The sequence below is a fragment of the Sinocyclocheilus rhinocerous genome, unplaced genomic scaffold, assembly GCF_001515625.1.
Source record: "Sinocyclocheilus rhinocerous isolate Xijiao unplaced genomic scaffold, SAMN03320098_v1.1 scaffold1593, whole genome shotgun sequence".
NCBI lineage: Eukaryota > Metazoa > Chordata > Actinopteri > Cypriniformes > Cyprinidae > Sinocyclocheilus > Sinocyclocheilus rhinocerous.
This window is the reverse complement of record NW_015656206.1, coordinates 4,244-18,619: the sequence shown is the minus strand read 5'-3', so window position 1 is coordinate 18,619 and position 14,376 is coordinate 4,244. Positions and strand designations below refer to the sequence as shown.

General features: G+C 39.2%; 1 protein-coding gene across 3 annotated transcripts in view; it reads left to right on the top strand.

Annotated features, from left to right (window-relative positions):
• Positions 1-11,129, top strand: part of LOC107719882 (genetic suppressor element 1-like) — a 213,847-nt gene extending 202,718 nt beyond the window's left edge. For all 3 annotated transcript variants that reach the window (XM_016527424.1, XM_016527423.1, XM_016527425.1), the window contains 8 exons: positions 762-1,372; positions 3,756-3,868; positions 4,031-4,292; positions 4,587-4,700; positions 5,092-5,475; positions 9,034-9,324; positions 9,528-9,631; positions 10,545-11,129. In XM_016527424.1, the coding sequence (XP_016382910.1) occupies positions 762-1,372; positions 3,756-3,868; positions 4,031-4,292; positions 4,587-4,700; positions 5,092-5,475; positions 9,034-9,324; positions 9,528-9,631; positions 10,545-10,682 (2,017 nt within the window). In that variant the 3' untranslated portion in view covers positions 10,683-11,129. The remainder of the gene's footprint in view (positions 1-761; positions 1,373-3,755; positions 3,869-4,030; positions 4,293-4,586; positions 4,701-5,091; positions 5,476-9,033; positions 9,325-9,527; positions 9,632-10,544) is intronic.
• The last annotated feature ends 3,247 nt before the right edge of the window (positions 11,130-14,376 follow it).

The following is a 14,376-nucleotide window of genomic DNA, read 5'->3' as shown; positions in this document are numbered from 1 at the left end:
CTGGCATTTGTCGCGGTTTGGAAAAAAAGGGAGAAAACATGACAGAATAACTCGGCGGATATCGCATTTTGCGTAAAATTCAAAATGGACTTTTCAATACCGACCAGATACAATACTGACTTTTTTGTTCTTTTTTGGCATTTTTGCCTTCATTATGACGAGACAGATCAGAACTGACAGGAAGCAAATTGGGAGAGAGATAGGGGGTGGGATCGGTAAAGGTCCTCAAGTGAGGATTTGAACTCGGGACGCCCGTAGTGCAAAAGCGCTGTCAGCGCGCTGCCCACAAGGCTATCAGCGCCGACAACATATGTGTTCTTTAATGACAAAAATTCAGCCTACAATATACAAGAGGTCACACTTAATTTTTTTTTTATTATTACAGTAATTCAATTATTGAGCTGCATTAACAGGTGTCATCTAGGAAAAATAGAAATGCTGGATCATGGAAAAGCAGATATGGGTGGTGATAAAATCATAAATCAGGAGCAATTGGACATCAGGTGAAAACTGTTGGAATGGTTGGGGGTGGAATAAAATTGCTGAGTCCTCTTGTTTCGAGTCTAGTGTTTTTGGTTGGGGTGTCAGAATTGGTTTAAATCCAGTTGACTTCAAAGAGTGATTCACATGTTAACATCATCTACAGTGTACGAAGTACTGATACAAATGAGTTAAGTTTAGGTTGCAAAACCTTGGGACAGTTTTGTTTCATTGCAAAAGTCAGAGCTAACAAAGACTGGGAAATTTATTTCCTCTTTTAGACCTATACCAAACCATCACGAGCCCAACAGCAGAGATCGTGAGAGAGACAGAGATGCCCATCCTCTCCTGGGAGCTCCGCCCCCTCTCATCTCCCCAAAACAACAGCACAAAGACCACGCTCCCCCACCACCAACCACACTTTGGAACCCTGCATCGCTTATCGAGACCTCCACCGACTCTAGACGCACCTTGCATGAGCCCCAGAGTCTGGGTCACTATGATGTTAGTCGGCTTTCCCTACCCCCGTCCAAACATGAACGCCATTATAACTCTGAAAAGCTGGAAGAGGGATCTCGGAAAAGGGACAGTCTGGATAAATATCCTCCCATCCAGCCCAGTGGGTTCTCTGAGTCCAACACTTTCCTAGTGGAGCTGGAAAAATCCACCCATAGCTTCCTGAATCATCAGAGGGCACCACTGAGTATGTCAGGGCCATATGGAGAGCTGAGTGCAGGCCTGAAGTCCAGCGGGTGTTTTAAGAGCCTCCAGGGGCATTCACGTCTTGCACCAGATGCCATGTTAGTGTACGATGAGTTCCTGCAGCAGAACAGACAAGCTGTCAGCAAACTTGACTTGGAGGAGAAAAGACGCAGAGAAGCCAGAGAGAAAGGTAAGTAGTTAACTGTGCCTGTCATCAAATGCTAAAAATGTTCACACAGCCCAGAAAAATTATCATCCCAATGATTATTGTTTTTGTAAAAACTGGTGCTGATATCTATATCTATATATACTATCTATATACTGATATACTGGTGCTGAGAGCTGGAGAGCCTACATACAAGGTGTGATACATTTTCAGTTGCTAAATACTACATTATTTTTGGATAGCGAATACTTCTTTTAATTGCATGATTAGCCAATAATTTTTTTTTTTAAATGGCCATATATCTGCAGATTAAGGCCAAAGTATACTTTGGTTTTTACATGTACAAAAGAGAATGTGTAAAGTGCATGTGACATAAATGTCATCATTGGCATAGTTCACTCACTGTATGCACAATTTTTCTAACCACATGGTCACATGGTCTTGTTTTTTTTTTTTGCACTAATTAGTTTCCTCAAACTGGCCTGGGCTGTTGTTTTACAGTTAATAAAGAAACAGAGGAGATGGAACAACAAAAGGAAAAGTTTCTAGTAGAGGTCGACAGAACCAGAACCATACTTTGTAAATGAATAAAAATATTAATATTAATTATTATATTGATCATTGAAGTTAGTTCATAGTTTATTAACTAATGTTAGCAGAAGAAACTTTAAAAATTTAAAAATGTATTAGTAATAGTAAATGTTGAAACTCTAACGAGGAACAATAATTATACAGCTTTCATTCATCTTAATGTTACAATTAGAGTCTTATTATAAAGTGTTACCATTTCATTTCAAAGTTATGCTTTAAGATCTTTAAACCTTTAAATATCTACACAAAGGCCATTGCATTGAAATTACATACATATGGATATTGTATGTTTACTCTCACAATTTAACTGCTTCTATTCTAGAACACTTGATGATGCTCTAATCAAAATAACGAAATATGTCAGTCGCACACCAGGCAAAAACGCAGCGCTGCATCTAGGGCTGCGTTTACACTTGGCATTAACATGCGACCTGTATCCGAATGTTGTCCACATACACATTGAAAAGACAAGTGTAAACGTGCTTCTGATCAGAATGTTATCCGATCAGCGTGTCCTGCTCCAGAGGTAGTCGAGGACGCATTGTGATCGGATCTCAGTGTAATGTAAACACAATCCATCCATCGTGTCTGCATTCGCAGGTCGACATCATGCAAAACACCGCCCCCTCTCTCGCGAACTGTCAGAAGAAAGACGGAGAACACCCGAGTGGAGCGCTAGCGAGAAATGTCCTGCGACTGAAAATTATTTTCAAAAGAAAACCCACCACTTCAGGTTGACTTTGCACCGGGCCATTCTCTGCAGACTTATTTAAATATTGCGCGGGAAAGACAGATCCGATCGGTTATCCAGATAGAGAAGTCAGCTGATGTTGCCAAGTGTAAACACGCCGTGTCCTGATTGACTGATGATCCGATCTGCTTTATCGGATCACGGTGATCGCATGTTAATGCCAAGTGTAAACAGGAAAAACTAGCAGGTTATCACACACACACACCGGTGTACGTTGCGTTCAATTCAGGCAGTGGTCTAGTGGTTTATTTAAATTAACAAATGGGAAAAAGTTTACTTCAAGAATGAATAAAGCAGTATAGATGAGTTTTAAGTTTGGTGTTTAAATTAACAGAGCAAACGGAAAGAGATAGCATGATTTATATTACAGCTCTCTATATAAGGGGTGCCCAACCCTGTTCCTGGAGATTGAACTCTGCAGGAAGGTAGATCTCCAAGAACAGGGTTGGGCACCCCTGCTCTATATCAAGCATGCAGACTTTATTAGAGCCACAGAAAGACAAATGTTTGACTGAAAATGCACAATTTTACAGCCTGTGGTGAAGTCATTATGTACATTGACAGCGATTTGGGACAAATGTAATTTAATGGAAAACTATGTGAATGGCGCTCTGTGGCATGGCAGGATTTTCCATGGCTGCTTTTAAATCCACATCTGCACAGCCTCATGTGTCAAAACAAACAACACGAGGTGTCAGTGATTTCCACCTCTACAGGCCGCTCTCGCACTGTATAATGACAGCAGACCCTTCTCAGCCACTCCAGCAATGGACGCAACCCAGAAAACTATCAGCATGGATTTTTGCCAATAGCCAAGAGTTCCAGCAATCAACTATCACTGTCGATTAATCAGCAAAACTGATACTTCGGTCAACCTCTAGTTTCTAGTGGGTTTGTTCACATTATCAATTGGAATGTATTTTCATAGGCTGAGTGTTTGATGCTAAGTCAAAAATGGAGTATACTTTGGGCTTTATTTGTACCATTTTTATCCAGTGAGTCAAGCTTACATCATTTGTAGGTCATTTCTAAGAGCTGTTGAGTGTTCAGTGATATCTTTTTCAGGTTATTACTATGAGCTGGACGACTCTTATGATGAGAGTGACGAGGAAGAGGTGCGAGCTCATCTCAGGAGGGTCGCAGAACAGCCACCACTCAAACTAGATGATTCCACTGAGGTGAATCGCCACAGTCTCATGCATTACTACTATAGTTATCAAATGTTTGTAAATATTGCTGCTTTGTGTAGATTTTTGGATTTTTGATGATTCCTTCTATGACTCTAATGACCTTGTCCCAGTAAATCAGTATTTATTGAGAAAAACCCTCTCTTCCTACAGAAGGTGGAGTTTCTGCAGATGTTTGACCTGACGACTCTGGCCCGTCGGGAGGAAATGATGGAGGTGAAGAGGAGGAAGAGGAGGCGCATGCTGAGAGAGAGGAGTCTTTCCCCGCCAGCTGTTCAGACCAAGCGGCCTACTCCTGCCCCCCTAATAACCCGCTTCACCCCAGAGGACATGAACAACAGCCCTGAGCTTGAGGAAAAGAAATGCTTCCTCACCATCTTCAGCCTCAACCACGTCACTCAGCAGCAGAGAAGAGGTACTCGTGCTGTCTGTTGTGTTCATATTGATGCTCCGGGTTTTATTTTTATTTTATTATTATTTTTTTTTTAATCTGGACATTTTCACACTAGAGCTTACTTCAGAGTCGTATAATACAATTTGAAGCAGGACTGGCAAGGGGTGATAGAAGCCTTGATGAGGACCAAGTGTAAAGCAGTGTTGCTCTCACCTCAGATCTATTGGCAGCAAACATACAAGAATATACTATCACAAGCTGTAACATTAATATATGTCTGTCTTTCTTACTCTTTTTTTTCTTCCTGTGTTTCAGATAATGAGAGGGTTGAGAAGTTGTTGAAGGCCATAAAACAAAAGAGCGTGACTCTAGACAGCATCAGACACAACCCTCACCCGCTGTGCAGGAGCCCTGCAGCCCTATGCTCAGGTCAGTTCACACTGATCTGTGTGTGTGTGTGTGTGTGTGTGTGTGTGCACATGTGTGTTTGTCCATGCAGTGAGTCGTGTTGTGTGTGTGCACACAGTGTGGAGTGTTGTCAGTGTGTGAAAGCAGCTGACAGCTCCAGATGTTCATCACTGTCTGTTTTCTCAGCTAATTACCACAGCATGTAATGAGTGTTTTACTGTGTGGATGACCCTCAGGAGATGCACAGCATCTGTGTTACACTGTCAGGGATGTACAAAATACTCCTCATGATAGCTTCAAAATCCCTTCAGTCCACTCTGGTCGAGAGCCTGTTTGATGTTTTGCTATGTTCATGAATACACTAACCTGCAAACATTAGATTATTGTAGTTATTTATTTATTTATTTTGCAGACCTGTCGTCTCAGTCTCCAGTCCATTCTGATGAGCTGCTGAATGGACGGCCTCCCAGTCCCTCCCCCTCTGTGTCTGTGTCCCAACCCCAAGCAGAACCCCTCTCGCACTTGGATCAGCACAGATCTCTCTCAGATCCCTTAAGACTGAAAGACTCTTCCTTGCCTGCTGCATTACCTGACAAATGTCGAGTCAATGATCACATCCCAGGCAAGAGCTCTAGTCTGCTGAACAGTGTGCGACAGCCCCCGTTCACTAAAGAAAGTTCTGTTAATGTCAACGGAAAGACCAAACCCTGGGAGAGTTTCATTGCTGAGGAGTTTGCCCAGCAGTTCCATGAATCAGTACTGCAGTCCACCCAAAAAGCCCTGCAGAAGAGTAAAGGTAATTAGCAGTTCAAATTCTCTTTAAGATTCTGTTATTTCATTGTTTACATACTTAACCACTAACTTAAAGTCACCATTAAAAATGAAAGTTGTGATAGTCTTTTCTTTCTTTTTGTGACATATCTGAGTGAAATGACTTCTTGAACAAGAAAAAATGTAGGGTGGGACATTTTGTTTATTGAGAATTGATTGGATTGTTCTCGTTTGCTATTGCTGCGATCTCATTTGAGTGTCCCTTGCTCCAGTGTATACATCATCAGAGAAGAGATGTTGTTGCAGGAGAGAAGGGAAGTTAGATTGGAACAAACAAAATGTGTTTTGTGTGCACACAAACATGCATGGGAGATATCAGATTTCACAGCAAAAGACAAGTCTGAACAAGCTTAATTTAGCTGCATCTGAATGAACACAAACAGCCAGTGTTCTGCGACATACGTGTTATATGTGTGTGACATACCACAACAAATTGTCTTACTCAGTATATTTATATTTTAAGACATAAATATGAAGATATATTTACTTAAAGACCACCTAGTATGCCCCTTTTTACAAGATGTTATATTTGTCTTGGGTGTCCCCAGAATGTGTCTGTGAAGTTTCAGCTCAAAATACCCCACAGATCATTTATTATAACATCTGGAAAAGGTCATTTTTGGGGCGTGTCTACAAAAGAGCAGTTTTTGTGAATATCACTTTAAATGCAAATGAACTGCATATTCCCACCCCCTCTTCAGAAGAGGGCATAGTGTATACGTCTCTCTGTTGCACAATTGTGCACAATTGCACAACAGCACAATGTTACAGGAGAGAACTAATCTCACAAGCGCGGCGCTGATCAATTACAATACTTAGATAACGTACCCATACAAATACGGTTAAAATGTTAGCTAAGCACTATAACTACATTCACAAAGCAGTCTGGAGTGAAATTATTTGCGCAGACATAGATGTATTTAGGTGCATTACCTTGAAAAATAGAAGTATTCCACAGTGGCTCAGATGTTGGGAGAAAATGAAGACTTATGTTCAGTCTTACATTTAAACTAGGGCTGCACGATAAATCGCATGCGATATTTAACGCGCATCTTGTCAGAAAGCCGGTTCTGTAATCAGCGGTAAATCTCCATCATGTGCGTGCTTTCACATTGAGCAGCATTAACTACACAGAACCGTTGTTTACAGACGAGCTGCGCAAAAAATCGCGCGAATATGAACGTGGTTTTGCGCAGCTCGTCAGTGAACAACGGCTCTGTGTAGTTAATGCTGCTCAATGTGAAAGCACGCACGTGATGGAAATTTACCGCTGATTACAGAATGGCTTTACTGACAAGATGCGCGTTAAATATCGCATGCGATTTATCGTGCAGCCCTAATTTAAACACAGAGCACCTGGGATAGCTTACAAGACATTGATGACATTACAGCTGCTCAAGCGCGGAGAAAATGGAGGACAGTGTACAATCGCTGAAGGTGGAAACTATGGAAATGCAGGATTGTCAGTTAGCCCCCGTGGCAATGTGATGTCATATTGCTTAGAGAATCAAAACAGCATGCCTAGTGATTTAGTTTAATGGGGATTAAAAAAGGAGTGGGTGGATTTTTATCATTGTAGGGTGGTTATGTTCACACACACAAATTTATGTCCAAGCACCATGTAAAAGTAGATTTTGCATAATAGGTGTCCTTTAAGCAGAATTTTTAAATGTACTTATTGACCATTCGTTTAACCACTCAGAGAAATGTATCAAAGATTAGTGAAATTAATCCTTTAATAAAGCAAAAACACCTGCCATTGGGTTTTGAAAATTATAAGAGAATAATAATAATAATAATAGAGAATAATATTTTTTGAACTGGCATGTTTTCAGTACAGATTAAAATGCAAAAATATGTGAGTGTAAGCAAGTGTTTGGGGGAAAAAAAGGCATTTTTACATGTATAATAAACGCCAAAGCAAATACAAAGATCTGAATGGCTGTTTGAATACATGTAAATACTGTGGCTTCCTTTCTTCTTCATGACAAACAGGTGTCAGAAACAGATGTTTCGTTGCACTTGCACAGGGCTGCTTTGTGTACAAAGGTAGCCATTCTAACAACTGTATTTCTTCTGTTCCATAAGCGCCAACTACAGTCAGAAAGTGAATTTGCATTTTTATTCTGCCCATCTGCTGCTTTTGTTCAGATCAATGTGAAAAGCAGACAAAATTTTTACACAAGAAACGCACACAGTGTTGTAAAATTTAACCGATCAATGGAAAAGAAGGTAATGTTCATTCTGAAAGTCGTAATAATTCAGAAAACAAGGTATCTAGAAATGTTCACGTTTTGAAATGCCCAGATAATAAGTTGATAAGTTGATATCGGTGCGCCAAGTCTGACACTTTCTGCTTCTCATAATGACACTTGTGCAGTGTTTGCTTATTTCAATACCGATGAAATGGATGAGATGAGGTTAATTAAAAGTGTCATCCAGGTATTTAAAGTGCACTTTTCATTTTTTTTTATTTTCAGTGTAAACACGCTAATCACTATTTATACTACAAAACGGCCTAGAGTAGTGCATAATTACACAAAATAACTAGAATAAACGCTAAACACCTGTGACTGGTCAATCTGGCCAATTGTGAATCAGCTGTTTTGTCATCAGTGCTTGTGCAGCCACTCTCGAGAACCTTCTAGGGATGGGTGATATCAAACTTTTTTTAATTTGATAAAATTCTATACTTTTTGATACAATTTTAACAATACTAATACTGATTATGTATGTGATTCTATTTAAAACAAATCACATCTAAATGACACATACTGGCCATTAATAACAAATTAATCAAACTGTATTAAATGTACTTAAAACATTTGAAAGTCATGCAAAAACCCACATTTTGTATTAATATAATTTTAATATAGATATTATTTACAGGTATCGATACCAAATAAGTAGCTTGTGAGTACATACCGGTTTGCTTATAATCTGTCAGAAATGCTAGACACAAGACTGAAAAACTTAAATGTTTCCTGAATGAATAAAATAGAAATGGCCTATGCATTACACAATGAAAATAGCTTTGTTTCAAATTCTTATGTAGGCAACATTTAAAGGGATCATAGATGCAGAGACTGTTGCATAAGGTAGGAAACATTATTAAGCTGCCTTCTAGGATACCTGGTAGTGCCATTTATGCTAGGATTCTCAAACTGGTAGAGCAGTGTTTCTCAAACCTGTTCCTGGAAGTACACCAACAGGACACATTACGGATGTCTCCCTTATCGGACTCCATTTCAGGTCTTGATCTCTTTACTAATAAGCTAATGAGTTGAATCAGGTGTATTTGACCAAGAAGGGTCTGAAAATGTGCACTGTTGTTGTGTCTTCAGCAACAGGGTTGGGAAACACTAGAGAATGGAATTAGCGACGCAAAACCCATGGTGTGATTCCCAGAGAACATTTTGCATAAATTGAAATACTGTACATTAGGTTTCATTTTAACTGACAATCTTGTCAGGCTTAGTGTAAAAAGCAGCTAATAGAATCAACACATCTTTTCCTCTATCAGGTGGTGCCTTGGTCATGTCAGAACAGAACAACGCAGTAGATTCATCTGTGCATTATAACATTCCTGAGCTCCAGAGCACACCAGGCCGGTCCAAACCCCACCCACACCCTCCTTCATTGCAGCCCAATGGACAGCACTGCCCCCCACAGCCTTCCCGCCAGGAGCTCTCCACAGAGGAGTCTGAGGAAGAGGTTGAGGATGAGGAAGATGACACAGAGGAGGACGAGCCCACAACATCTAGGTGGCAGGGCATTGAAGCCATCTTTGAAGCTTATCAAGATTATGCAGAAGGTAAGATGTGTGTTCAGCAGATTGGGTTCCTATCAGTACTGTTGCATGATGGATATCATAGTTCTGGTCAACAGAAGAGTAGCTCTGCAAATCCTTAAGTTGTGGTGTGTTGGTGTATGTGATGCCAGGGGTTTCTTGAATGTAAGAGGGAGAACCAGAGGAGTCTTACCGCTCCCTCTCTCTTTCTCTCTGTTTGACTCTAGAGCAAAGCATTGAGCGACAAGTTCTCCACAGTCAGTGCAGACGGCTGGAAGTGCATCACTATAATCTCAGTCTAACTGCTGAACAGCTCTCACACTCAATGGGGGTAAGAAACACACAAATGCTAACATCTTTTAGACTCCATTTCTACCTGATATTAAGATGTATTTTCAATGGTCAGGCAAGACACATTACTGTTTCTATTTTAACGTGCATTTCAGATGTGTCTCCTACAGTCAAACCAACATTTATTCAGACACCTTCAACATTTCTCACATTATCGCAGTTTATTCGCTATAGTTTAGAAAATTGTAATAAAATATGACAAGAACTCAGAGTTAAACAGTGTCAGAACAAATTCATCTTGGTAATGTCAGATAACTTTGATAGAAAGGTATGTAATGAATTAGGTTGAATAGCTGTCAGCTGTACACAATTAGATGATATAAATTTAGGTCAACCAATTACCAAGCAATGCTTAATTTTGTTCAGTCTGTGGCATAGAAAGGTTGCAGTAGCAATTAAAGAAAAAACATTTAAGCAAAACTCGGTCAGGTCAAAGTGTCTGAATAATTTTTGGGAGCAAATTTTCTATCAATTTTACTGGTAGTCCACTGTATGAAGAATTTTTGGGTATGTCAGTTTCTTTATTTTGCAATCCTCACTTACATAAAGGAACTATAGTTTCCTGCACCCACTAGTAAAAAAAATATCAAAAATGATATCTGGTGTCTGAATAATTTTTGGTTTGACTGTATAACCGCTTGTGTTTACAGTTTGTTGAATTAATGTCCTCTTATTTCATATCACTCTACATCACTTTCATGGGAATGCCAAGTGCGGTGCACAAATACTGTTGAGTGTACATACCCATGTAACGCATGTATCGGGTCATGCCTCCACGCCATAAATATTAGATCCAGCCTGGACGCCAGATCCTGTCAGACATCCTATCTGAGCAGGTACCTGGTCCTCCCCAGATGATGTTTCATAGGTAACGTGTGCATTTTTTTCTGTAGGAGCTGATGGCTCAGAAGCAGAAGCTTGCGGCTGAGAGGGAGAACCTACAGGCAGAGCTGGAGCACTTTAAGAAGTGCCTGATGCTGCCACAGAGCCCCTGGTCTAGGAGTCACTTCAAGGGCTATCCACCCAGGTGACACCGACCAACCACTCAGACAACCTCCCACATCCCTTACAAACCCCCAAACCCAGACCCATGTTCAGGCCACTCCGAGAGCCTGGATAGTGATGGTGAGAAACAGAAGATCTGGCCCACAAATTTGCCATCCCTTGTGATGCCATCCTGTGGGCAAAATCACGCATGAACACACGTCAAAGCCTCTGAATGCCTCCAGCTCGCAGGGACAGCCATACTGCATCGTAGAGAGAGAAGAATGCCAGTCGAAATGCAGCTCAGCCCATCTGTCATCTCTTTACCATGGAGGTCACGCCTAGAAATGCACTTAAAGACAAAAAAAAACCTGAAGAACTATCTGGAGGTACTGTGTTATGACAGACTACTCTTTATGATCTAGGGAAGGGAAAAAACATCAAATAAATAAAGGAAAATGTTTTATTTCAAGATTTAGAATAAAGTTTTTTAAAGAGGTGCTTCAGCATTGTATTGTAAATAATTTCAAAACAACGGAAAAAGAATTTTGTATGTTTTTAATTCTTTGGAAGAAAAAAAAAAAGCCTGCCATTTTTTTTTTTCTAATATATTGATGCTTTTGGGCGTTAAAAGGTTTACTTTTAGTGTTTGCTCTGCTGCTGGTCAGAATAACCCTTTCAGGACTTGTGGAGTGATAATATCACTTCCTTTTTGCCTGAACTACAGTAGCAATGGCCCCAGGACGTACTGCCAACGTTTTTCCCTCAAGGCCATGCTTTACAGGATAACTTGAGCCCTGCATTCTGATGACATACCCACTGAAATTGTAGGACCCAGGACATCTACTGTCTTTTATTATTGGTTAGTGGTCACTCGTCTCACAAAGTTCCAGACTGCTAAACGGAGTTGTCTTTTTTTTTTTTATCATGAAGCAGCATGCAGCCTCTTTTTGGATTTCTGTTTCATTCAATTAAAGTGCGTTTTTTACTAGAATGTGATATTCTGAAATCTAGATCTCACCTGTGTGCACAGAGGGCTCAAGTGTTGACAGTCTGCCAGGAACTGACATGCACAAAAATTAAATCCATAAATGTTGTTGTACAATAAGAATTATAATTTGTTTGATATACAAAACATTTTTGCCATTGACAATTACTGTGCCAAATTTTCAGAGGTGGCATGCCAAAATGTTGAAAGCAAAGCTTGATCAAGTTGAAGAATTAAGTCAGTCCTGCTGAGAGTTAATTGGAAAATTGCAAAAGTTCGCAATTCGCAAAAGACGTTCTTGTTTGCCAAGATTTATTTTATTTTTTTTATATCCATTGCTTATGAATGATGCATTTTAACATGACCATGAGTCATTGACAAAAGCATTAATATGGGCCTTAAATGAACTCTGACTGCCTGTAATATCTTTAATTTTCTACCTTTTTATATTATTCACTTAGATGATGTAGAATCTGGGAATGACACACCTGTTTGCTTTCCTGCCACTTAACCCAACCTCCATCACTTGTGCTGCACATCACATGTATCTCGTGTATGCAGTACCACATACAGCATGCAGTTATAGACAGACCGCACACACCATTTTTTGATCAGAATTTAGTGCAAGGTTAAAACACAGAGGTTTCTCAAATGCATCTTTGAAGCACAGGTGAGGAGTTTGCTTGCCATTTATTTAGACTATGCTGACCCCGAGCAGGCGTGCCATCAGTGTGATCACTTTGTGTGTGTGTGTGTGTGTACCTGCTTCACATGAAGCACTACCACTGCCTGATGAGAGCATATACACACCTGCCCAATGCACACACAGTCACACCCAAACTTAATGGAGGATATTAGATGCTGTGAAACCATGGGGTTTTTTGTTTGTTTTTCTTTTCTTTCATGTACTTGTTTGAATTCATTGTAATGTAATATATTCTTTGTTGAGTGTAGTAGTTAGGTATTTATGGATATATTGCTGTAATTTCAGACAAAAAAATTAAATATTACAAAAAATGTGTTTGCTGTGTTTTATTTTTTATCCAACAAAAACCTCTTCCCACAACATTCTTTTCCAAAACAGTAATTCTCTTCCAAAATTCTAGGAACACTTCATACATAAAAACACATTGTCACTTATTACTCTGACTTTAAACATTAAATGACCAACCATAAGGTTTTTTTGTGTTTGTTTTTTTCTGAAGAATCTTGGATTTTTTTTCCCTTTCACAACACATGAATAGAACAGTCATATACACCTGAATGAATGGTATGAAAAAAAAAACATTTGAAGCTGATGTATGTTTTGTTTTGCTGATGTATGTAAAGTATGTTTTGACATGCAGAATTTATTATGACCAGAAGGAACACATCATTATGGTGGTCACACACTCTCCACTTTTTGGCTTCAAATATTCTTCAATAAGATATGACTACAAGTGAAACATTGTTTAATGCCTTTTTTGTTGTTTTGTGCATACCTTTGCAGGTTGCAGCATGGTGCACCAGATGTAGACGAGGAGTAGAGTGCTGAAAATAAAAATTAGTAACCTTCTTGTGTGATCTGAACAATGGCACTCGGTGTGCAAGAAAGATTGGACCACAGTAAAAGAAGTACTGGGCCTACCACATGGTCACAGTTTTTCTTGATTGCTAACAATTCTTGAAACAATTCACTATTTTCTCACAAATATAAACACAATTTCAAAACTACAAACCAACTTGTATAAATCTCAGACTTCCATTCAAAATACTGTTACAAAAACCCCCTTGTGGGAATCGGGAATAATTTTGCAAGTCAATGTCCATTATAGTTTATAACATAAATAAAGGGGTGCAGATACAGCAAAAGTTTACTTTAATTACACTACTGTAAAGAGAGTGTGCAGTAGATTAAAAGCACTAGAAAAGTTCAAATGCCAACGAATTGAATATGAATACACAATACAGTATACTGTACAGTTAAAATAAAACATCCTCTGCCAAAGTGCATTAGTGTTGGTAATGCCCTTTTTTATTTTATTTTGCAATACTATAGTAGTTTCTTTGTCTTCTGACAAGAGACTTTCTTTAGACGGTTGTCTCGCAGTAAAAAAAAAAAAAAAAAAAACAGTACAAGAAGTACTTGACTACAAATCTAAAGTTTCTTCTCTAAAGTACTGCTACTGTGTACTGTAATTATACTATATGTAAGCAGCACAACAACAACCCTGTAGTAGATGATCATGTTGGCCAACGTCTCTGATGGTCAATTATAGACTACATCTTTCCCCCTCCTCTTCCTTTTTGTTTCCCACCACTAGGGTCCATTTGCCAAAGCATATTTTTGTTGAATAAATGTGACCCTGGACCACAAAACCAGTATTAAGTCGCACGGGTATATTTGTAGCAATAGCCAACAAAACATTGCATGGGTCAAAAATATTGATTAGCATATTTTGTAAGTAATGTTCCATGAAGATATTTTGTAAATATCCTACCATAAATATATCAAAACTTTATATTTTTGACTGATTTTTTGATTAGTAATATGCATTGCTAAGGACTTTTGGACAACTTTAAAGGCAATGTTCTCAATATTTTGATTTTTTTGCACCCTCAGATTCCAGATTTTGGAATAGTTGTACCTTGGCCAAATATTGTCCTATCCTAACAAACCACACATCAATGGAAAGTTTATTTATTCAGATGTATACATCTCAATTTCAAAAAATGTACCATTATGACTGGTTTTGTGGTCCAGGGTCACAAAT